The sequence below is a fragment of the Gorilla gorilla genome, chromosome 6 (genome assembly GCF_029281585.2).
Source record: "Gorilla gorilla gorilla isolate KB3781 chromosome 6, NHGRI_mGorGor1-v2.1_pri, whole genome shotgun sequence".
Classification (NCBI taxonomy): domain Eukaryota; kingdom Metazoa; phylum Chordata; class Mammalia; order Primates; family Hominidae; genus Gorilla; species Gorilla gorilla.
The window spans coordinates 136,178,172-136,201,291 of NC_073230.2; the positions used below are offsets into that span (position 1 = coordinate 136,178,172).

Genomic DNA, 23,120 nt, shown 5'->3' on the forward strand with positions numbered 1-23,120 from the left:
AGAATAAAAACGCAAAAAGTCAAATATGACAATAAGAATATTGCTTAAGTATAGCCTTGGGGGCTACTTCAGCATTGTTTTAAGATGATTACTAGACTTAATCCCTCTAGTGTTGGATGTTAAATTCCACTGACTTTTTTTAAATTTAATGACTTGCTAATGTAAACTTCAATCTAGAACAATCAAATAGTATGTCATTTATTCAAATTCACAGTGGCTCTAATGTACCAGCAAACTCCCTTGTCAAAACAGACAACTTTAAAAAATGTTCATTTGAGTCAGGAGTCCTACTTCCTAAATTAGCACCAAAGTGTCACCTTGATAGACCTATGAACAACAAAATCATTTATAATAAACCCAGCTTCCCTCTAGAGTGGACAGCCTAGTTCATGCATCTGTAGGAGTTCCAATTATTCCCTACAGATAAGAGAGCACTTGGAGATGCTCAGGCATCAGCAATCTGTCACCTCCAAATACAATCATCTGATAAATATATGCTTACCAATCTCCCTCGAGATCTGAGTGAAGGCCTCCACACCGCTCTCACCATAGTTCCCCTCAGAAGCCAGTGTCGACACATAATTCCATCCCAGTGCTGTCACGATGTCCACCATGGCTTGGGCTTGGTAGGAGTCAGGCGGAACCACTCGAGAGAAAAAGTCATACCTGGTGTTATCACTTAGCTCTGGGGCTGTGGATGCATAGCTGATTTGAGGTATCTGCAAAACAAATGATGGGTCATTTCAACCCATGAAGAATCTTGAAGAATGATGGATTGTCATATGAGCTAAACAGCCAAGGCTATACCAGAAACCTAGACATATCAACCTGAAGCCAAAATACAGTTTTATGACTACCAATTTAATTGGAAAGTATTTTTGAATGGCCCATAGGCTTACTTTCTCTCAATGCACAATATTTCTAAACAGTGAGAAAGAATTTCATTTTGCTTTAGTTTCCATTGTTTCTGGAGCCAAAGCAAAACATTTGTACTTTTTGTTGATGTTGCTTTTTTAGTCTGTACATGATAAGCTCTGGTGCAGAAAGGAGAGAAAAATGAAGGCATACACATCAGAAAAGGTCACCTCTGAAACTGGCTTTGGCTTTATAGGACATAAATGCTATACAATGACTAACATGGAATTTAATATAAGATTTTTTACACTTGATACCATTTCAGTCTTAAGACTACATTTTTAGTAAATTATTGTAAATATATAGTTTTGCAAGTCTATTGACTGTTTATTGATATAATCAGAGTGCCACAAAAAGATTTGAGAATAGCCAGCAGCCACATATCCTCTCATATAAACATCATTCTAACTCCCTTCAAAACATCACAGAAAAGGGAATCCAGACCATAAATTCTTTAGAAGAGACTATTTTTCTTTTAATGGGGTGAATTGCCAGAAATTCTTTGAAATGAGGAATCCTATGTCATCTCTCAATAATGTGGGAGAGTGAGCTATGTGATTGTGTATAGTAACTCCTCTGCTGCCATGCTGTGGTATGAGTGAAAGTTCAGAGATCAAAGGGACTCCAAGATGCGCTAATTCAGGTAACTTAGTTGAAGATGCAGGTTTGACTTGTACATGAAAAAATTAACTTTATGCTACATCACATGTTGCAGCTAATGTCAGTGCTCAAAGAGGATGTCGGAGTTGCAGTTCCATCTTTCCCCACAGGGCTGCACACTCTGGGATCCAATAGTCCCCACTACAGTCTAGACAGATGATTCCCAATCTATATAAACATTTCAACTCCACCCTTGACATACTTGTAAAGCTCTCAACATCTAAATAACCTTCCTAAGTCTAGAGAGTCCTGTTCCCTACTAGTGGCCAGTGAAATGACAGTGAAGTTCCTAAAACGTAAAAGTCACCCCGGGAGCAGCAGCACAGCAATGTGCTTGGAGCTGTCCATGGTGCTGACTATTCATTCAGCTTCCATGTAACTTGGATCCACCTGCATTGGCCGTAACAGTGAGTACCCAGAATAGCGTGGCCCATTTAACCCCAAATTCTTTCTGGTTCTGTTCTCCTAGTGGGGACTGTGTTAACTTATTTGTTAACACTGTGGGACCATGAAAACCATCTGACCCACCTCCTCCTGGCCTTTGTCTTCTCTGCCAGATATACTGGCCTTACCTTGACAAATTTTTCCCCTGGTTAGATTTTGTGACTGCATAGTACACGACTACTCGCAAGGACACCCCTCCAAATCTCAAACCACACACCAAATCTTGCCCTTTCTCACCTTTTCTTGTTTGTTTTCAGAGGACCTGGGAAGGAAACCATGGATAACTTAGTGAGATCTACCTCTTACTAGGTAAAAATTTCCCAAATATCAAAAGTATGTGCATTCCTACATCCTAACGAAAATAAGTCAGCCATCTGACTTTCACTTTAGAAGAAATTATATGTATGTGCGAGTAGGGGTTGTGTGGGGGGAAGGGAACAGGGGAGCATTCTATAGCAAAATATATAGCACTACACCATTTCTTTGTCCTATTTGGATACCGATACTCCCACTTCCTGAGCTACTAAGAGTCCAGCAGTAAAATGACTTACACAACTCCCACCCTGCCTATAATAATGAGCCACCCTTTCTAAAAATGAGCAGAAAGTGTGAAAATTGAGTGTTTGAAACCAAAACTAATTATCTCAAATTACTACCTTCAGTCAGTCACTTCCAGGCTGTTTAATGGGCAGTCAGCCTCTTGTTTAGGATTAATTAAACAGGTGTAAAGGGTATATAAAATAAAAGTGCAGATAGAAGATGGTTGTTTGATTAATTCAGTAATGGACTTTGTCCCCAAAGTCTTGAAGAGTTTTCTCTTTGCAGATCAATGTGTGGGAAAGCAATGCGAGAGTATGCGTTTGTATTTTTATTTTTTCACTCTACAATAATACACATCAGGGTACATGAATAGTATTTCAAGACAAGTTTTCAAGTTTTCATGAAGTCACATCTCATTTTTATTTTATTGTGGTAGACCACTAAGCATTGATTCATTAAGCATTTTAATTTCTGTCCCAGCATCCCCAGTATTTCTACCACCCGCAAATTAAACCCTACTTGCAACTGAAGTAAAAATTTTTTAAAGACCTGGAATGTTCCTTTTATTTTCCCTACATCAAATCCACTGTAACTACCCACTTAACCTTGAGGTTTCATCTACCAGAAACACAGCAATGGAAAAAAAGGTGGTGAATGGTGAAGAGAAGCGGAGGAAAAAAATGAAAGGAAAAAGAAGGAAAGCATCCCAAGAAAAGAAGTTGCTAGGAAAAGCACCCATTATCAGTCCCCCCATCCTTTAAAAAAAAAGTAGTGTCTTTTATAAGCCTCTGTTAACTCCCATGGCCAATGTAAACGATAAAATACAAACTCTTCGATCTGGTTCACAAAGATCATCAGATTCTGTCTCATCTTCCTCCCCTGACCTGTACCTTCTCTTCATATTCTCACAGCATCTGCACCCTTCTCCATACCAGGGAGATTTAATGTTCTGCTCTATCTAATGATCCTCTATACAAATTCAATATCCAGCTCAAAAGTCACCTCCATCTGGGGACAGTTCACTAACTCCATCAGGCAGAGCTGTCTTTTGCTATTCCTGTCTTCCAAAGCCTCCACCATCTAACATTAGAATCATGACTCTGCTGGCTTATGATCATCTCAAGACCAACAGGGTCTCTGTTTCTTTATTTGGCATCCCCAACACCAGGCAGACCAAGTGCTCAATGAATGTTTGAGGGCAATTAATTAATTAAACTGCTGCAGGAAATTTAATACAGCTTCCTCCCCACCACCTCCTCCCTTGCATTCCACCAAAATATTGTGCAGGCTATTCTCCATTTGACCCTCCTGATCCTTCCCTATCCTGCCAAAGACCCTAGGAAGCTGCTCTCTATGACCACACTGCCTGGGCTTCCTTGCCTCTGGCTTCTAGTTGAGTTTGTCCTGGAGGCACTAGCAGAACATGGGAGGGCGAGGGGCGACAGAAAGAAGTTAGAGTATTTATCCCCCAGTTTCTTTTTCCACTGACTCTGTTTCTCCACCTAACCCCTCCCCCACAGCTAAAGCTTTTGCCAGATTCCAGTGACCACTCTGTACCATTGCCCCTGTAAGGTCTCCCCACTGCTGTTGGCTCCGAAGCACTTCATCATCCCTTGTTTTTTCTAACTGTGCCCACACTTACAAATAATCTTTTTGTGAACTGCCCTTTCATTACCCCTGGGTGTGCCAGAAGCCTGATGAACACTCCCCTATGACAAGTCTCTGTAGAAGACAACACTGCTGTGGCTCCCCAATCTCAGCCCTGCCCTAACTTCTTAGCCCTTCTCTAGCCACCTGCCCTTCCAGGCTTCTCTACCACTGTCCTTAGGTGACTTTCTCATTTCCTTTCTTCTTCATTTCCCTAAGGCATCCTACTGCATATTTGAAAACACCTGTCATTTTGCTTTCCTTCATTTCTTATTTTCTTTGTGCTGAGACTTCATAAAAATATCATATGTGCTTAAATAAGGCCATATTTCTATTACTCAAATGAAGCATATTTGAGTCAATTAATTATACAACTCAGGACACTCATCATCCTCTTTTTTTAAAAAAAATTGTTTTAGATTCCACTTTTCTAACAATTATTTTGGTTAGGAAAAATGCTTTTTCTTCTCTCACTATATTCTCACTTCAGCCCATGGAAGAGGAGATTCCTACCTCCCAACTCCATTCTCTTTGGGAGCTCCAGAACAAATATTTCCTCTCTCACTCTCCGTTCCTTTACTGACTTTCCCCAACATGGAGGGGGAAAGAAATCAAAGCCAGAGTTCTACGTTTATTGGGCAAAAGGGGATAGCAGGCTCTCCCTTTATTCTCTGACCTGTCCACATACATCTCAGGCTTCTTTTCTCTATAATGTCATGAGACTATGCTGGGCCTCAATTCTTGGAAAGGAAGCCCACCCTCTTCTCTCCATATTCCACTGGCAACCAGACATTTGAGAAATACTTGAAGTCCATGCTACTCACTGCAAGTGAACTTTAAGTCTTCTGTGCAGGCAGAAGTGGGTCCCAAGGTTGAGATGTGGTGCAAGAGTAGGAGGCACAGGTTCAAGCTGAATTATCTCGAACGCAGTTCTTAACAGATAGTCATGTGCCTGGGGAGTTATTTGGTGCTTGCCCAGCTGTTAATAAAGCTAATTACTTAATCTGCATTTAACTAGCTATTCTGTGAATATTGGACTTGCAAACTCTGAGAAATTCCAAAAATTTGACTTAGAGCTCAAGATTAAAATTACATTTCAAAAGAAATTCATTTACATATATTATTAATAGGAGTTAGCAGAGATTATTGTCTTCTAGTGTCTGTTCTCCTTCTAGATGAAACCTCCAGTTTTTACCTAACCACCCAGAACATGACTACATTTCCTGGCCTTCCTTGAAATGGTAAGTGAAGCTTCTGAAAAGGATCCTTAAAGGGAGAAGGCATGCCTTTTTCATGATCCTCCCTCTTTCTTGCTGGCTAGAATTTGGACATAATGCCCGGAACTCCATTAGCCATCTTAGGCTATGACCTAGCAATGGTGGAGCAAAAAGCCACACCCTAGTCCAAGCCACTGTGATATCTGGATTCCTAAAGCCACTTGACTCTTCTTCCTGCTTCCATTCATGCTCTTCTCAAATCTATGCCACACCAGCAAGAAAACTGGTATTTTACAAAAATAGATCTTAAAGGCCGGGTGCGGTGTCTCACGCCTGTAATCCCAGCAGTTTGGGAGGCTGAAGTGGGCAGATCACCTGAGGTCAGGAGTTCGAGACTAGCCTGGTCAACATGGTGAAGCCCCATCACTACTAAAAATACCAAAACTTAGCCAGGCATAGTGGTGGGCACCTGTAATCCCAGCTACTCAGGAGGCTGAGACAAGAGAATCACTTGAACCCGAGAGGCAGAGGTTGCAGGGAGCCGAAATCACACCATTGCAATCCTAGGCACCAAGAGCAAAACTCTGTCTCAAAAAAAAAACACAAAATAGATCTTAGAAAAATCTTGTTTAGAGTCCTTCAATCATTTCCCCATTGCCCTTAGAATATAGCCCAAACCTCCTGTCACAGGATCCTTTGAACTGGCAACTGACCACCTATCCCTCTCACTCACCTGATCCAACTACACTGGCTTCCTTTTTGTTTCACCTGCAGCACTCATACATATCACCACAAACATTTTCCCAAGTAAGTCCTTCCTGGCCTTTCTCATCCTTCAGCCTCAGCTCAACAGACCTTCCCTGACCACCCCATCTAGTGTTGTCTCCTCACCTTCCATTATGACCTCATCACCCTACTTATTTCCTTCCTCTTTCACCACCTGCATTAATTTGTGTATTCTGTTTCCCCTACTAACATGTAGATTCCACAGGGTTATTTTCTGCATTGTTCACAGATGTAACATGAGCTCCCAGGAGATAGTAGGTGTTCAATAAATATTCATTGAAAGTAAAATGAGCCCATCCATCCATTAATCAAGAACCCCTTTTGTTATTTTCTTCCATGTATCCTAACTTTGAAACATTTTTCTATAAAACTATTTAAGTTAAAACACCACCCATTTACCATATTCTTTTTTAATCAAAGATCTGTTCAGCTACAAAACTTCCGGTCAGCACAAGGCATCTGTTTTTACCAAGTTGAAGTGATGGAATTCCAGTTCAAATCACCGAAGTGCCACTTCAGTTGTAGCCTGTGCAGTCTTCTCGTAGGAAAGCTTACAACTGCCACTTTGCTTTTTGAAATGCCAAAAATGGCCATGAAAACTTCATAACTACCTTGGCAAACACCTTGACAGCCCACGGACTTCAATGTGTCATTAAAGAATAAAAATTACATTTCTAATCAAAGGTCAACATCATAGATTATTTAATCATTTACCCCTTCTTGCTTATCTTTATCTGTAAGACAGATATTCCAGACAGGGAAAAAAGTGCTTACATCTCCCCCAAACCAACTGTGTCTCTCCATGTTGCCTTCACTGAGCCTTACTGTACATGACTCAGTGATGAAATAAAGGATTTCTGAGGCTCCAAGGGGCTCAGAGACTTTTAGATACCAGAAATACTCTTTTTGTGGCCCAAGGAAGAACAACTTCAGCTGCCTCAAGGTTTCCCACTGCTTGCACATCAAAACATTGCAATAAGCTTGAAACTTGCCTTGTCTATTCAGAATGCCATAAGTTTTGCATCTGTTCACCACAGTTACTGGTTTGCTAAATATCCCAAGGAAGCCAAGACACCCCTGACAAGGCTAGCAAAAAGCCACCTAAAGCACAGCTTAGAGGAAGCTCCTCCAAATTCTAGGAAATTTCAATCTTTCTGCAAGAAACTTGCGTACATCTGAGTACAGATTTGCAGACAGAAGACAATTTAAGACCTGAATCACATATATTTTCACCATGAAAAAGGGTTTTTTTTTTGTTTTTTCCCCCCTGCCAAAAAAGGTTTTTGTTCTCTGCAAACAACCTTGTCCATTGATCATGGAACTTAATTGGTGAAGTAGGTTGGCGGGGTGGGTTCTTTGTGCTACTCAATAACATCACTGGTTTTTTCCAGTGAAAGATCAGCTTGAAGCCACATTCTTCCCTTAGGGGGTAGTGCTTGACCAAGCACTTTTCCAGTGATGGTGGTTAGCAACAGCAGCCATCAGGATGATAGCTTCCTACCACCTGGCCTTGGAGTAGATTTGTTTTTGCTGCAAAACTGGGGTCAAAAAAAAGCATAATTATTATAGCCATTAACTTTGTCTTTTTATACTTGACTGCTCTCTAGTATTAAAACTACTAGTTGCTTGTGGCAAAACATCAGTATATAATCAGAAATTAGATATAAATGAGGAGTTAGGGCTAGAAGTCAATGTCCAGCACTGGCCCAACTCTCCCGACACTGCCCTGAGCTTTCATGCTCCTCCCACCTTCATGAAAACAGGCTAAGGAGAGGGAAAAGAAGAAAGGAAATGTAAAGCCAGAGTGTGAAACAAAAAAGAAGATGGATGACTACCCCAAGTTTGCATCCAAAAACATGAAGTAGTAGTATTCCTTCCCCAAATCAGGACTGGCTCAGAATAATCCTGTCCTCATAGTCGACAGTTATTAAGATTCCTGTTTGTACAAGTTGGTGTCAAATAGGAAATTCAGTCTCTGACCTTTTCTTCTCAGTTGAGTTCCCATAGTTGATTCAGAGCAGGATGTGAGCCTTTGGGTTTTGATGCACAATGGAGTTTAACAAAAGCAAAGGAGAGGAAGCCTATTGAAATGGGGAAATCATGGGGTCAAGGAGAGCCAGGAGTACACTATATTGCACCATATTTTTATCTATCTCCCCAACATGAGCTCATTAAGACCAAGCAAAGCTTTACATACACACCTGCACAAAAGGGGCCTGTGGTTAGTTAACACAGCTGAGTGTAACACAGTTAGTAGGTTTAAGGTCATGAGTTGAATTCCATTATGGGCCAGGATGAAGACCACACCCCTCACCAGAATCTTCCTCTCACAAACGCAGAGCACACTAACAAAGTCAACCAGAGAGAGGAGAGACAAGATCAATCCATTCTCACTGCTAGATAATTCAAAGATGGTTTGCTACTAATGGTGAACCTAAAATTTTAGCAGCAAATCATGAGAGACACACTTTCTTCAAAACATAGAGTGTGTTTTTGTATCTATATCTGCCTGAAAGTATAAATATATATTACACTTACAAAGTCATATGTTGATTTCAGATAATTCATTTGAATAGACCATTGAATTGTAAAAGGGTACATTTTCTCACCTCCTTTTCATGGGTATTGTATGAGTCATAGAGGGAAAGAAAACAAATGACTCAAGGAGACTAAATAAAGGGACTATTTTCAAGGCAGGAGCAGCATATAGAGAAGGCAGTGGAAAGCCACAACCTAGAAGGAGTCAGAGGTCGAGGTTGGCAGTTGTTACCCATGAGCCCTAAGAGAGAGAGCAGTTACAGAGTCATGAACGGAAGCCACCCTGAGGGGTGCAGTAATCTCTCTAAAAGGACACAGCCAGCCCCTGGCAACCTCAAAAGGAAACTGCATTCTGACCTCTCCCTCATACACACTTCCTGCTGGGTCTCCCTCTGACCAAATCTATTGGAAGCCAGAGAGCAAGAGAACTTGACTTTGCCTGCACAAAGGAACCTTCCACGGCAGCCAGCAGACAGCAAAAGAAAGTGGTTGTGGCAGGCCAAGCAGAAGCTATCTAGTCCAGGCACCATTAATCATTGCTCACTGGACATGTGAACTAAATGTATGGAGAGCTGTGCAGATTTTCAGTTTTCTACATTATATTACTCTTTCATAATTTGATGCTTTCAAATATTTTTGACAGAAAATCTACACTAAGACATTTTGATTTGGCTATTGAAAATCCCAATCCTAAGATTAGACTAATGAAGTCTGGATTTCTTATGGAAAATAAAATAACTAATACCATGTTTTAGAAAGAAATGTAGTGATTTTAATCAAATTGGTAATGGCATTTTGACTTCTAACCTGTTTATTTAAAATAAAAGAGAAGCAATCTATGAACATGGAATAATTTACATATAAGCAACCATAATTTTACCCCATAAGATTAATAAACCTTTTTTTTTTTACATCTGCTAATTACATTTTACAATAAGAAAGCACAACAGCTCCTTAGGAAAAGAATTGTTCTAATCCATCAAGTCACTAGTAGTGTGGGGATTTTTAAGCCTAACTACCCTAAAAGTTTTACTAGCAAGTTGGATTTAAAACCTTCACTTTCAAAGAAAGGGACTTTAGGCTGGGCCCAGTGGCTTTCATCTGTAATCACAGCCTTTTGAGAGGCTGAGGCTGTAGGATCCCTTAAGGCCAGGAGTTTGAGACCATCCTGGGCAACATAGTGAGACCTCCATCTCTATAAAACATTAAAAAATTTGCCAGGCATGGTGGTGCACCTGTAGCCCCAGCTACTTGGAAGGCCGAGGCTGCAAGATCACTTGAGCCCAGGAATTCAAGGTGACAATGAGCTATAATTGCACCACTGTATTCCAGCCTGGGTGACAGAGAAAGACACTGCCACTCAAAAAATTAAAAAGAGGACTTTAATATTCCAACTAATTTTATAGTTTCTCTAGTTTATAGCATCTCCTTATCTTCAATTTTGCCTTTTTAAAAAATTGAACAGTTTTATTTAAATTTCCATATATTTCAGTACTCTGTGATTCTAAAAAATTATAATCAGTGCATATGCAAAATTACACAGAAATTTAAAAGGCTAAACCAATACATACACTTCTTCTAATAGTTAAATGTTCTTTAATGGTTACTTTTTTATTAATTCATTCAACAAATTAGCTCCCACTACATGCCAGACAGGGTGACAGGCCCTGGAGACAGGACTGTAAACAACACATGGTCCTCCCAGCCCCATGGAACATATGACCAAATGGAAAAAGCAGGTATTCAATAAATAATCCACCAAATAAACATTTAACCACAATTGTAATGCTTGTTGTGAAAGCTATGAACCTGCCGCTAAGAGTTACAGGGCCACTCACCTGGTCTGCAAGGGACAGGGCAAGCTTCCCTGATGAAGTGACATTAAGTTGACACATTGAAAAATGAAGAAGAAAAAGGAATGAACACTGAACACCAGCCACAGATTGCCTCTCACTTGAGATCTCCTTCAGATGTGTATACTACCCAATTTGCAGAAATGAAGAGGACAGGCAGTCTACTGACAGGTACTTAATTTTAGAAAACTTGCCACAGGCTGAAAAATATTAAACCATAGACCACCATCTCCCATGCATATTACAAATAATGTTTTCAAATACTATATGCATAACTGGGGTTCTTATGCCAGGACTATCAAGAAAATGCTACGTAATTTATCAGCAGGGACTTGCATTACATTCTCACAGATCTCTGAGTCCTGAGGCTTGTAAGGGTAAGGCATAAATAAATGAATGGATAGATGAAAGGTAAACAGATGAATGAAAACAGAAGACACTAAGAAGCAACTTTTAGTCAAGAGCCCAGAAAAAAAGTAAATGTATACTTATATTACTTATAAGCTCTAATATTTGTTTCCTTCCTTAGGAAAGTAAAAAATAAGTGATTGAAAAGTAGGAGGAAACTCTCTTATTTGTACTCAGGCAGTGAAGGCTTTGGGATAGGACTTCAAGCTATATGAGAAGCAGGTTAGAACTAATTCTAAAAGAACCTGGCTTGGCTTTGCTTTGGTTTGTTTCTTTACAAGGTAATATATATTTTCTGCACCTCTCAAGAGGAGGAAAGAGAAATACATGGATCTGTCCACCCCTGGAAACTCTGCTCAATGAGGCAGCATCCCAGGGAGACATGGAGAACTGCATTCCCTGATTTCATTCTTTCTATTTCTGCCAGTTTCTTTGATATCTTCTTGGAAAAGTTTTCAAGCAGTTTGGGATTTCAAGATGAAATCTCTGATTATTCTTCAAAAGAAAAATTAGGGGAAGTTTTGAAATGAGCTGCTTAAGACAGTGAAAGTTTTCTATAAAGTGATTTTCTTACATGAGTACAAAAAATAATAAATTACATTGTGTTATAATAGAAAAACCAAAACGATGCCATGGCACTTTATTAGCATCATTTGCTAAGTTACTTAAAAATTTAACTCTCCCACCCACTCATTCCCATCACTGCTGACTTCAAACCATCACCTAGCATTTAATTTTCCTCTTCTGCTGATTTCCTTACTGTGCAATCACTGCTGTGGTTCAATTTTTCCCCCAAGCATGTCAGCACTAGAACATTATAAAATAAAAAGTCAGTAATTATAACTAACAAATTGAAGTCAATAAACTTTAAGCTGGCAAATATTCCATTTAGACTGGCATTCTGCCAGCCAATAGTACATGATTTGACTCCTGCAAATAAAGAAGAATGTTGATAAGGACGTTTATGCAAATAAGTTTCCTGGCTGGCAATCTCATGGATTTTTTTTTTTTTTTTTTTTTTTTTTGAGACGGAGTCTTGCTTTGTCGCCCAGGCTGGAGTGCAGTGGCGCGATCTCGGCTCACTGCAAGCTCCACCTCCCGGGTTCACGCCATTCTCCTGCCTCAGCCTCCCGAGTAGCTGGGACTACAGGCGCCCACTACCATGCCCGGCTAATTTTTTTTGTATTTTTAGTAGAGACGGGGTTTCACCGTGTTAGCCAGGATGGTCTCGATCTCCTGACCTCGTGATCCGCCCGCCTCGGCCTCCCAAAGTGCTGGGATTACAGGCGTGAGCCACCGCGCCCGGCAATCTCATGGATTTTTAGTGATTATCCACATTCACAAAATCTTGGTCTTGAAGTCATTATTTATCTCCCAGCTAGCATTCAGGTACTGATTCTGAACACCTAATAGCACTGGAAATTCTCATTTACTTTCTGTTACCTAAGTTAGTAAACTTAGTAGATTAGAAGAAGGTACACATGAGGTTAAAGGTCTTCATTCGAGCTCCATTTACACATGGGGAAAACCCACTCCATTTGCAAAGACCAAAAAGCTGATTTCATAAATGGACATCATTGGTAACAGGAAAAGTTGATAAAAGGATGTAAATGACTCAGAGTCCTTTATTCCACTACATACTACAGAATGCAAGGATATGTTCCTCTGAGAAGGCATCATCTTAGTATCCAAAGGGCAATACATTAAGTTTCCCCTAAACAAATTGATTAGCCCTTTCATCCTATCAACATTTTTGGGAAGCCTAGCTTACTGCTCTCTATAAGCCTTCTTTATGTGTCATATTCCATAATGTGTGCGTATGTGTGTGTGCGTACACATGTGTACATGTTCATTTTGCCAACATTTATTTAACATGTTATATTGGCCAAGAACTGTGCTTAGTGCTCTAGCTTCATTTCATGAATGACTAAACCATAATCTGGAGAAGTAACTTGCCCAAGACCAAGTAATTTGTAAATGACAGAATAAGATTCAAATCCAGGTAGTCCGACCCCGGATTCATTTCTTAAACACCTCTACCCTCCACTACTTTGGGTCCATTTTTAAATCTGATATTAATTCTTCAGTAGCTTTTTTTCCAACAGGTGTTCAGCTTCCTCCCCGTTTCCACCTCTGTTCACATCTGCAACTCCTTTGGTGTTGTAAGTCATGGCTTGGCTGGAGCTTGGACATCACCAGCCATTGTCATATATGGTATCACAGTGAACAGGAGATACTAGCATCTATGATCAGCTAAATATTATCTGCCTCCATTGGTTTTCATCAATCCCAATTGCTGCTGTTCCTTCTGGGGAGGGGGGCCTCCTGGCCCAGTTGGGTACCAACAAAATGGTCTGAGACAAGTTTGGGGCAGGTTGGACAGCAATCACATAGGTCAACAGGGGAAGGTAAGTGCAAAAAGGGCTAGCCAAGTTCCCAAGTTCAGAGAGAGCACATCTAAATACAACAGGCGATGGGGAACAGAGGCAAGAACCAAGAAATGGGGCCAGGCGTGGTGGCTCACACCTGTAATCCCAGCACTTTGGGAGGCCGAGTTGGGATTGCTTGAGGTCAGGAGTTCAAGACCAACCTGGCCAACATGGTGAAACCCCATTTCTACTAAAAATACAAAAATTAGCCAGGCATGGTGGTGTGTGACTGTAGTCCTAGCTACTCAAGAGGCTGAGGTATGAGAATCACTTGAACCCGGGAGACAGAGTTTGCAGTGAGCCAAGATTGTGCCATTGCACTCCAGCCTGGGTGACAGAGCAAGATCCTGTGTCTCTCTCTCTCACACACACACACACGCACACACACACACACACACACACACACACACAAGAAAGAAAGAAAAAAGAAAAGAAAAGGTAGAACATGACTGAAAGGTGTTCCAGGCAGAGGGGACAGCATCTGATAGAAACAAACCTGTGAAAGGCTATAGATTGCTTAGGAAAAGCTAACAATTCAGTAGTCTTGGTGAAAGGTGTTCATGAGCCCAGTTCAGTCTGCTTTCTGTTTCTTTGTTCTTGTTTTTCATTTCAACAAGTATTTGTTAAGCACTTACTATATGTCAACACTCTCTTACTTGGCCTAAATGAGAACTCACTCTCCAATTTTCCTCTTAAATCTCTATCTCCTTTGTTGGCTATTCTTCCCTTGTTTCATCCTTTAAGTGTTAGCATTCTTTAGGATGTGGCCTAGACTCTTTTGTGTTCACTTCATACCCACTCCAAACCTATAAATGCAGTCTAAATCTCTCCAGTGAGTTCCAGACCCATGTCTTACTTATTTGACCTCTCTCTTAAGTGTCCAACAGGTATCTCAAAACTACATGCCCAAAACTTGTCACGCACACCAATCCCAGCATAAACTGAAGATCATCTGGTGCACCAGGGGTCCTCAAGTCATAGCTGGCCAATTGGCTGGGTTCCAGAATTATGTGAGTGCCACACACTTTCCAATTATGAAGTTTCCAACTCTGCAGCTGTCATCTATGCATGGCTTTGGTCTGCCTTGTTTAGCCCTCCCTTTTTTATACCTCTCAGTGGCCAGTTGGCCACCATAAATGAAGACTCTTTAAAAATTAAATTTAAGGTCCAAATTTCCTCTAGAGGAAAACATATGCTCATATGTTTTGGTATAAAAGATATGTTCATGTTACAAAAGATAAATTCAACAGTATTGACTACAGTAACTGTAGCACTAAGTTTTCTCTACAATCTTGCTACTCAGTGCTGTCAGCAAACCCACAGCATCAGCATCACCTGGGAGCTTCTTAGAAATGTAGAATCTCAGGCCCCACCCCAGACCTACTGAATGAGACTTTGAATTTTAACAAGATCTCCAGGTGATTCGTGTTCACAATAAAATTGGAAAAGCTCTGCTATAGTATGAAACATTGAATGTGTACTCAAGAGCCCTGTTTGCTTTTGAAATTTTTCCATATCATGCTCAAAGGGATTTAAACACATTCATTGCAAAGATTATTTTTGTAGCTCTGGATGTTGTCATCATGAGGAGATATAAAAGCTCCCTCTAATTCACTTATGAAGAAGTTGATGCCTTGAACATTATGTTCACTTATCCTAGGGTGAACATCTCCTGATCATTAGAAATTTCTTTTCAAAAATATTCTGCATCCAAATTTCTGTTTTTAAGAGTATTATGTTTCAGTTCTTGCATCAAATGCTAGCATGGAGTTTATTTTTAGTGTCATGATAAATCTATAGACGAGTGAATATATCATATCAAGAGTTGAGTCAGTAAAAGCTTTTTAAATATATTTCTTACTTATTTGAAAATAACAGATGAGTTTTTGAAAAATAAAAATTTGGCAAAGCCTGCATGATGAAATGCCAAATAAAAGATGCAATGTACCTTGTCATCGATACATTTTCCATAGCATTTATATGCAGCAGGATAATTTAGTAAGATATTCATTTCTGTCTGATTGTTACTGCTTTAGGAGATGGATGAAAAGATTTCTTTTCCTTTGCGCCCTCCACATGAGCAATCAAGCCTGCATGTCTTGGCGAATTAGCTCATTTTCAGGAGACTTGGCCTATAGAGGTTATAGAGCTGAATTACTAGAGCAGGGGCATCTCCCAAGGTTTGCGAAGGAGGAATTTGAAATGGAAATAGAGGGAGAGAATAGTACTTCACCAGAGACTTGGGAATGAGGGAGATCTTCAGTTTCTTCCCTGGTAGTGCCTGAGAACCCAGGAACCCTCAAAGAAGCTCATTTCCCATGCTTGCCATAGAAGGAATGGAATCCCCCTCCTTTTAACAGCCCACAGGGGCTACAGTGAGCATCTCTGTGGTTAACTCCTCTGTACCTATATTAGTCCACTCTCACACTGCTCTAAAGAACTACCTAAGACTGAGTAATTTATGAAAAAAAGTCGTTTAATTGATTCACAGTTCTGCAGGCTGTACAGGAAGGATAGCTGGGAGGCCTCAGGAAACTTACAATCATAGCAGAAGGCAAAGGGAAAGCAAGCACAGCAGGGGTGAGGGAGAGAGAGTGCACGCAAAGGGGGAAGTGCCACACACTTTTAAACCACCACATCTTGTGAGAATTCTATCACGAGACAGCACTAGGCGGATGGTCCTAAACCATTAGAAACCACCCCCATGATCCACTCACTTCCTACCAGGCCCCACCTTCAACACGTGGGGACTACAATTCCACATGGGATTTGGGTGGGGACACAGAGCCAAACCATATTAGTAGCCTTGGAAACTGAAGGCTAGGTCTCCAAACTGAATATGATTGAATTGTTAACACCCTAGTGAATGTGGCTCAGTGTCAGAATTATTTGATATCAAAGAAAAAAAGTTCATTTCACTTCAGTTTTGAAGAGCGAATTCATTTCGTACACCTACTTCACCTTAGAGAGTAGGCTTATGAGCTGAGGCACTGGGATACACTGCTATTCTTCAGCAGATCCTAGGAAAGCACTTTGTACATAGCAGATAACACATGGACATTGTTGATTAACTGCTTACTAGTGACAGTAAAACAACTCAGGATTCCTGGCTTTTAATATCAACAGTCTACCTAGTAAAACTGCTTCTCAAAAGCTTCCCACATTTTCGGTGCTTAAATGAAAATATACTATTCTTTTTTTATGAGTAGCTGAATCCTTTTGCATAGACCGTAACTTAGATATATGAAGACATTTATTGTCTTTCCAATTCTCTCTAATTTTCTAAATAATCTAAATATGTAAATGTCTCCATAATGCTTTGCTAGAGACTGTATGTAAATATCATTAGGCTTTCTATTTAAAAAAAAAAAAAAAGGAAAAAGAAAAAACAGGAAAACCTCTTAGGCACGTTTGTCTTTTTAAAAAATACCATTTCAACCTCAAATTTGATGAGACATACACATGGCTTTTTGGATGCCCTTTAATTTTTTAATTCTAAGAAAAAAAATGGAGGAGATTTAAAGTAGTTTGACATTTAAGAATATAATCTAACTTAAATTAGGATTGAGGTACTGCAAATGTAGACATTTTCTTTTGTAAACAAATAAATAGAAAGTAGGACAACAAGTAGAATTCAAGGTAGCTCAAAAAATGCAGGAGGAAAAACACTTGAAAAGAGAATGCAAATGCTGAGATAAAAAAAATTCAACACGTCATAAAAAGACTTTTTGGGAGAGGGACTGAGAAGAGTAGGGGGTAGATTAAATATACTGGTTGAGAAACCAGCATTAGAGAAGACTAGGGACTAAGGGTAAGGGGATGAGTGGAGAAGGCAGTGTGGCTTGAGTCAACGTTGAACTTCAGGAACAGAAGAAGATGGGAAAGAGGAAAAGAAAGACTTTTAATCCCCTGTAGCAGGAGATGGAATAAGCAAAGAAGTCACTGTTTTCCCTCCAGCCTTCCATCCCTGCTAAGTGGCTACTATTGAATTAATCATCTGTAAGTCATCATTCTGGACTGGCATAGCATTGGTTTAGGGTGTCTCATTTCATCCATATAATAGTCGCCAGGGCTACTGAGTCCCTTCAAAACTAGTAATCAGCCAGATGTCGCAGTCAAACATGTCTGTGCCTATACAACTGCTACAGTTTGAATGTTTGTCCCCTCCAAACCTCACGTTGAAATTTCATCTCCAGTGTTGGAGGTGGGGCATAATGGGCGGTGTTTGGGTCCTGGGGGGAATGCTTCCTGAATACACTAATGCCTTCTAAGGTTGGGGGAGTGAGTTCTCACTCTGTTAGTTCCCTCAATAGCTAGTTATTTAAAAGAGCCTGGCACCTTCCCTCTGTCTCACATTTCCTCTCTGTGTGTGACCTCTGCACACTCTAGCTCCCTTTCTGCCTTCAGCCATGAGTGGAGGCAGCCTCAGGCCCTCATCAGATGCGGATGCCCAATCTTAAACTTTCCAACCATCAGAACTGAGCCAAATAAACCTTTTTTCTTCATAAATTATTCTTAGCCTCAGGTATTCCTTTATAGCCATACAAAATGAACTAAGACAACTTTATTATTCTGCCCATGGTTTCTAATAAAACATTAGCAAATTTTCTTCAAAAATTCCTCAGATCTGTTTCAATATGGGTCAAATATTTTTCAAATATTTTGTAGAATGTATCTTTTTCTTCCCCATAAGAAATAGAAGCCATCATTAAAGATAGCTCTTAATTTCCCATCATCACATGACAAACCTTCCCTTCCTTCTTCCTTTCCCTTTCCCTTTCCTTTCGTTACAAGAAAAAATGTCACCTTTGCTATCTAAGGTGAAGCCTCAACTCTGCCCTGAATTGCACATGCAGCAGCCTTTTTGAGCTTGACACTGTAGATTATTGCCTCTCTCTTTCAAGTCATTAACCACATACTTTCAACTGGGTCCTTTCTACTGGCATTTGTGTATACTCAAGCCTCTCCAATTCAAAAAGAAAACATTTTTAAAAAAGAAAATAAAAGAAACCATTACTCAACTCCTCATCCAACTCCAGCTCTCAAGCTAATATTTGTCTACCTTTTACAACCAAACTTTAAAATTTCAACTAAGTACCCTCTCCATTGTCTTACCTCCCACTCACTTTTCAGCATTGAGACCGGCTTTTGTCCCAGGGCTGTATTCAAACTGCTCTAAGCAAGATCATAAAACTTTTCATGTCACAAAATCCAATGGTCAATTTGCTGTCCTCATTTCACTTGAATCAGCAGCATTAAAATCTGGACAATATTTTCCTTGGCTTCTACAACACGATCTCTTGGTTTTCTCTTACCCTTCTAGATATTCCTTCTTTGTCGTCTCCTCTAGTTCATCTTTATTTGCTTACAATTTAAAAGTGAGGTTCCCTGAGGCCTGACCTGAGCTCCAATTTTTTTGCACCCTTTCATTCTCACAAGATGACAATGTCCAACAAGTTTATGACTTTGATCACTGTCAGTGTAACTACAATGCCCAAATTTATCTCTGAAATAGTCAACTCAGACTTCTCTAAAATGCAAACCTACTACCAATTGGATAATGAACCTCCACTCAGAAATTTTAAATTTACCTTAAATTCAACATGATCAAAACTGATTGCACAGACTTGTGCTTCTGGCCAAAATGAAATAACTGGAACCAGATGTAGCCCCTACCCTTTAACAAAATATTAGGAAATCAACCTTAGGAGTATATAAAAAATTAAATAAACAATGACAAGGAATGTAATCAATTCACCATATTAATGGTATAAATAGAAAACCATAATTGGTGTAGAAAAAGCATTTGAAAAAATTCAACATCCATTCACAAAATAGATAAATAAACAAATAAGTAAAGTCTCAGCTTATTAAGACTATACAGAAATACCCTCAACATGATAATGGACATCTGTTGAAAAAATACATCTAAAATCATACCTAGTGGTGAAAGGCTCAATGCTTTTCCCCTAAGAGTCTGCAAGACACAAGACTGTCCATTTCACTGGAAATTAGCAAGCTGATTCTAAAATTTGTATGGAAATGCAAATAATTTACAATAGCTACAATAATTTTAAAGAATAAGCAAATTTGAAGAATTCATTAAATGTTTTCTAAACAAACTATAAAACTACAGTAATCAACAAAGTAAAGGATTGGCATAAAGCTAGATATAGAGATTAATGGAAAAAAGTGAAGAGTTTAGAAATGGTAGGTTGAATTTCTATAAAGATGCCAAGAAAATTCAAAGGGGAAAGGATAACTTCTCAACAAATGGTGCTAGAACTGAATAACCATATGAAGAAAAAAGACACTTGATTCTCATACCATGCATAAAAATTAGTCAAAGTGGACAACTGACCCAAACACAAATAATAAAACTATACAGCAGTACACGCAAGGATACAAAAATACTAGAAGAAAATCTAGGGAAAACTCTTCAGGACAAAAGTCTTCTAGACAATGAATTCATGACTAAGACCTCAGAAGCACAAGAAACCGAAACAAAACTAGATAAATGAGTACTTAATTAAACTAAAAAACCTTAACACAGCAAAAGAAATAACAGAGTGAACAGATAACCTGCATAATTAAAGAAAATATTGGAAAACTATGCATCCATCAGGGCACCAATATCCAGAATTTATAAGGAACTCAAACAACTAAAAAAACACACACACACACACACAAACACAAATAACTATTAAAAAGTGAGCAAAAGATGGTTTTCGAAAGAAGATATACAAAGGGCCAACAGACATTTGAAAAAATACTTTACATAACTAATCATCAGAGAAATGCACATTAAAACCTCAATAAGATATCATCTTACACTAGTCAGAACAATTACTATTAAAAAGTCAAAAAATAACAGATGTTGGTGAGGATGCGGAGAAAAGGGAATGCTTATACACTGTTGGTAGAAATGTAAATTTTTACAATCTCTATGGAAAACAGTAAAGAGATTTCTCAAAGAATTAAAAGTAGAACTATCATTTGATCCAACAATCCCACTACCTGGTATCTACCCAAAGGAAAAGAAATAACTATATCAAAAAGATAACTGTACTCATATGTTTATCATAGCACTATTCATAATCTTTGCTAAAGATATGGATTCAACTTAAGTGTCCACCAGTGGATGACTGGATAAAAGAAATGGGGTATATATGGACAACAGAATACCATTCAGCCGTAAAAATAATGAAGCATGTCTTTTGCAGCAACATGAACGGAGCTGCAGGCCATTGTCTTAAGTGAAATTACTCAGAAACAGAAAGTCAAGTATCCTACGCTCCCACTTATAAGTGGGAGTTAAATAATGTGTACACACAGAGTATAGAATGGTAGGTCTAGTACACTCAGAAGCGTTGGGAAGAGAAACAGGGGGTGGGTGATGAAAAATTACTTAATGGGTACAATGAACATTATTCAGGTGATGGATACACTAAAAGCCAAGACTTCACCACTATACAATATGTCCATGTAACAAAATTGCACTTGTACTCCTTAAATGTATTTAAACAATACTACTAATAAAACTATTAGAAAAACTTAAGTGAAAATTTTCACAAAATTGAGGTAAACAAAGATGTTTAGAAAAGACACAAAAAGCACAGTTCATAAAGTAAATTAACAAATTGGAATTCACCAAAATAAGAAACCTCTTCACATATCATTATTAATAAAATATAAGTCAAATCACAGATTGAGGAGAAAATATTTGGGAGCTATATCTGATTAAAGACTTTTACCAAGAATTTTTAAAGAACTCTTACAACTCATAACAATACAAACAGTCCAAATTTTAAAATGGGTAAAAAACTTGAACAGAAATTCAGAAGAGAAGATAAACAAATGGATAAATAAAAAGATGCTACATCATATTACTCTTCAGGGAAATTAAAATTCAAATCAATGAGATATAACTACATACTTACTAGAATTCCTAAAGGTAGAAACTGACAATACCAAGTAGGGCAATGATGTGAAGCAACTTAAACTCTCCTACATTGCTTTTGAGAACGCAAATTGCTACAACCACTTTTGAAATAATTTGGCAGATATATATATCCCTTATGTGTGTAGGGGGTATACACACACTCACATATGTACATATGTATGTACACTTATATAAATATATGCATCTACCACATAATCCAGCAATTCTACTACTAGGTATACTTACCCAAGAGATATAAAAACATATGTTCATACAAAGACTTGTACTCAAATGTTCACTGCAATTTTATTCACAGTAGCCCAAAACTGAAAACAACCTAAATATCCATCAATAGGTGACTGAATAAACAAACTGTGGTGTAGCAATAAAATAAAATACAACTTGGCAATGAAAATAAATTACTGATGAACACAGTAATATGAATGAATCTCAAAACTATTATACTGAGCAATAAAAGCCAATCCCAAAAGATTACATACAATGTGATTCTATTTATTGAAATTCCAGAAAACACAAATCTAACCTATAGTGAGAAAATAGATCAGTGATTTCCTGGGGCCAGAGCAGGGTAAGAGGACTGTAAATGGCACAAAGAAAGTTTTTAGGTGACGGAAAAATGCTGTATCTTGATTGTGACTGTGATATACAGGTTTATACATTTGTCAAAACTCATCAAATACTCATTTACACTAGGTGCATATTATTATATGTAAGTTATTATTTAATAAAGATTTTTTTAAATAATCAATGCCTGGTCTCTCCTTCCACCCCAGCACACACCCTTCAAAAACAAGTCCTCCTTAAGTTATTTGAAATCTTGGTATAATGTTTTCCTACTTCCATATCCAACACTCATGTTCATGCAATCACTATATTCTGTTTACCTTCAAAATATCTCGGTGTCTTGACATATCTTATCTCCACTGGCACCTTTAGGCCTATGCCCCATTAGCTCTTACTCACATCTCTTGTGACATCTCAGCAGGCACTCTCATGGCCTTCCAATCTATTTTCCACCCTTAGCCAAGTGCAGAACCCATTATGACAACCCTCTAAAAACTGTGCAATCCTACCATGATCAAAGAAAGCCTCATGTGGCCTGGCCCCTGCATGCCTCTCCAATCTATTTCAGTTATCCTCTAGATCTCCACACTCCGGCACAGTGGCCTTTTTTCAGTCCTTGAAGAGACTGTGTTTCTTCTCTCTTTAAGACCTTCTCATTTGCTGTGCTCCCTGCTCATATATTCACCCACCCAAACTCTTGATCATCCTTCTGATTTCTTCTTAAACATCACTGCCCCAGGAAAGCCTTCCCTGCTCCACTCCCCCAGCAAGTCAAAGCCTTGTGACACAGGCTTTCATAATACTCTGAATCTCTCCTTCACAGTATATCTGCTTTCATTGGAATTGTATAGTTATTTTTGTAACTTATTGTTTAATGTCTGTAGCTCCTGTTGGATTTAAACTTCGCAAGACAGTGGCCCTGTCCATCTTACTACCACATTTCGAGTAACTAGCATTAAAAGGTTCAACAAACATGAATGAGTGAACGAATGAATATAGCCTATGACAAAGAACCTAGTGAGCCCATAGTGACAATAAAATAGTCAATAACGACCTTCTCTGAGAGTAAGTAGCTTCTTTAATCACTAACATTTTGCTTCTAAAATGAGTCCAGAGAGACCCAGGACTCAGCCTTGAATAAACAAGCCTATAAAAT

General features: G+C 38.9%; 1 protein-coding gene across 4 annotated transcripts in view; it reads right to left on the reverse strand.

The window, feature by feature from the left end:
• Nucleotides 1–23,120, reverse strand: part of GRM8 (glutamate metabotropic receptor 8) — an 824,239-nt gene that overhangs the window by 666,335 nt on the left and 134,784 nt on the right. For all 4 annotated transcript variants that reach the window (XM_055392490.2, XM_055392491.2, XM_019030487.4 and 1 more), the window contains exon 3: nt 503–719. In XM_055392490.2, the coding sequence (XP_055248465.1) occupies nt 503–719 (217 nt within the window). The remainder of the gene's footprint in view (nt 1–502; nt 720–23,120) is intronic.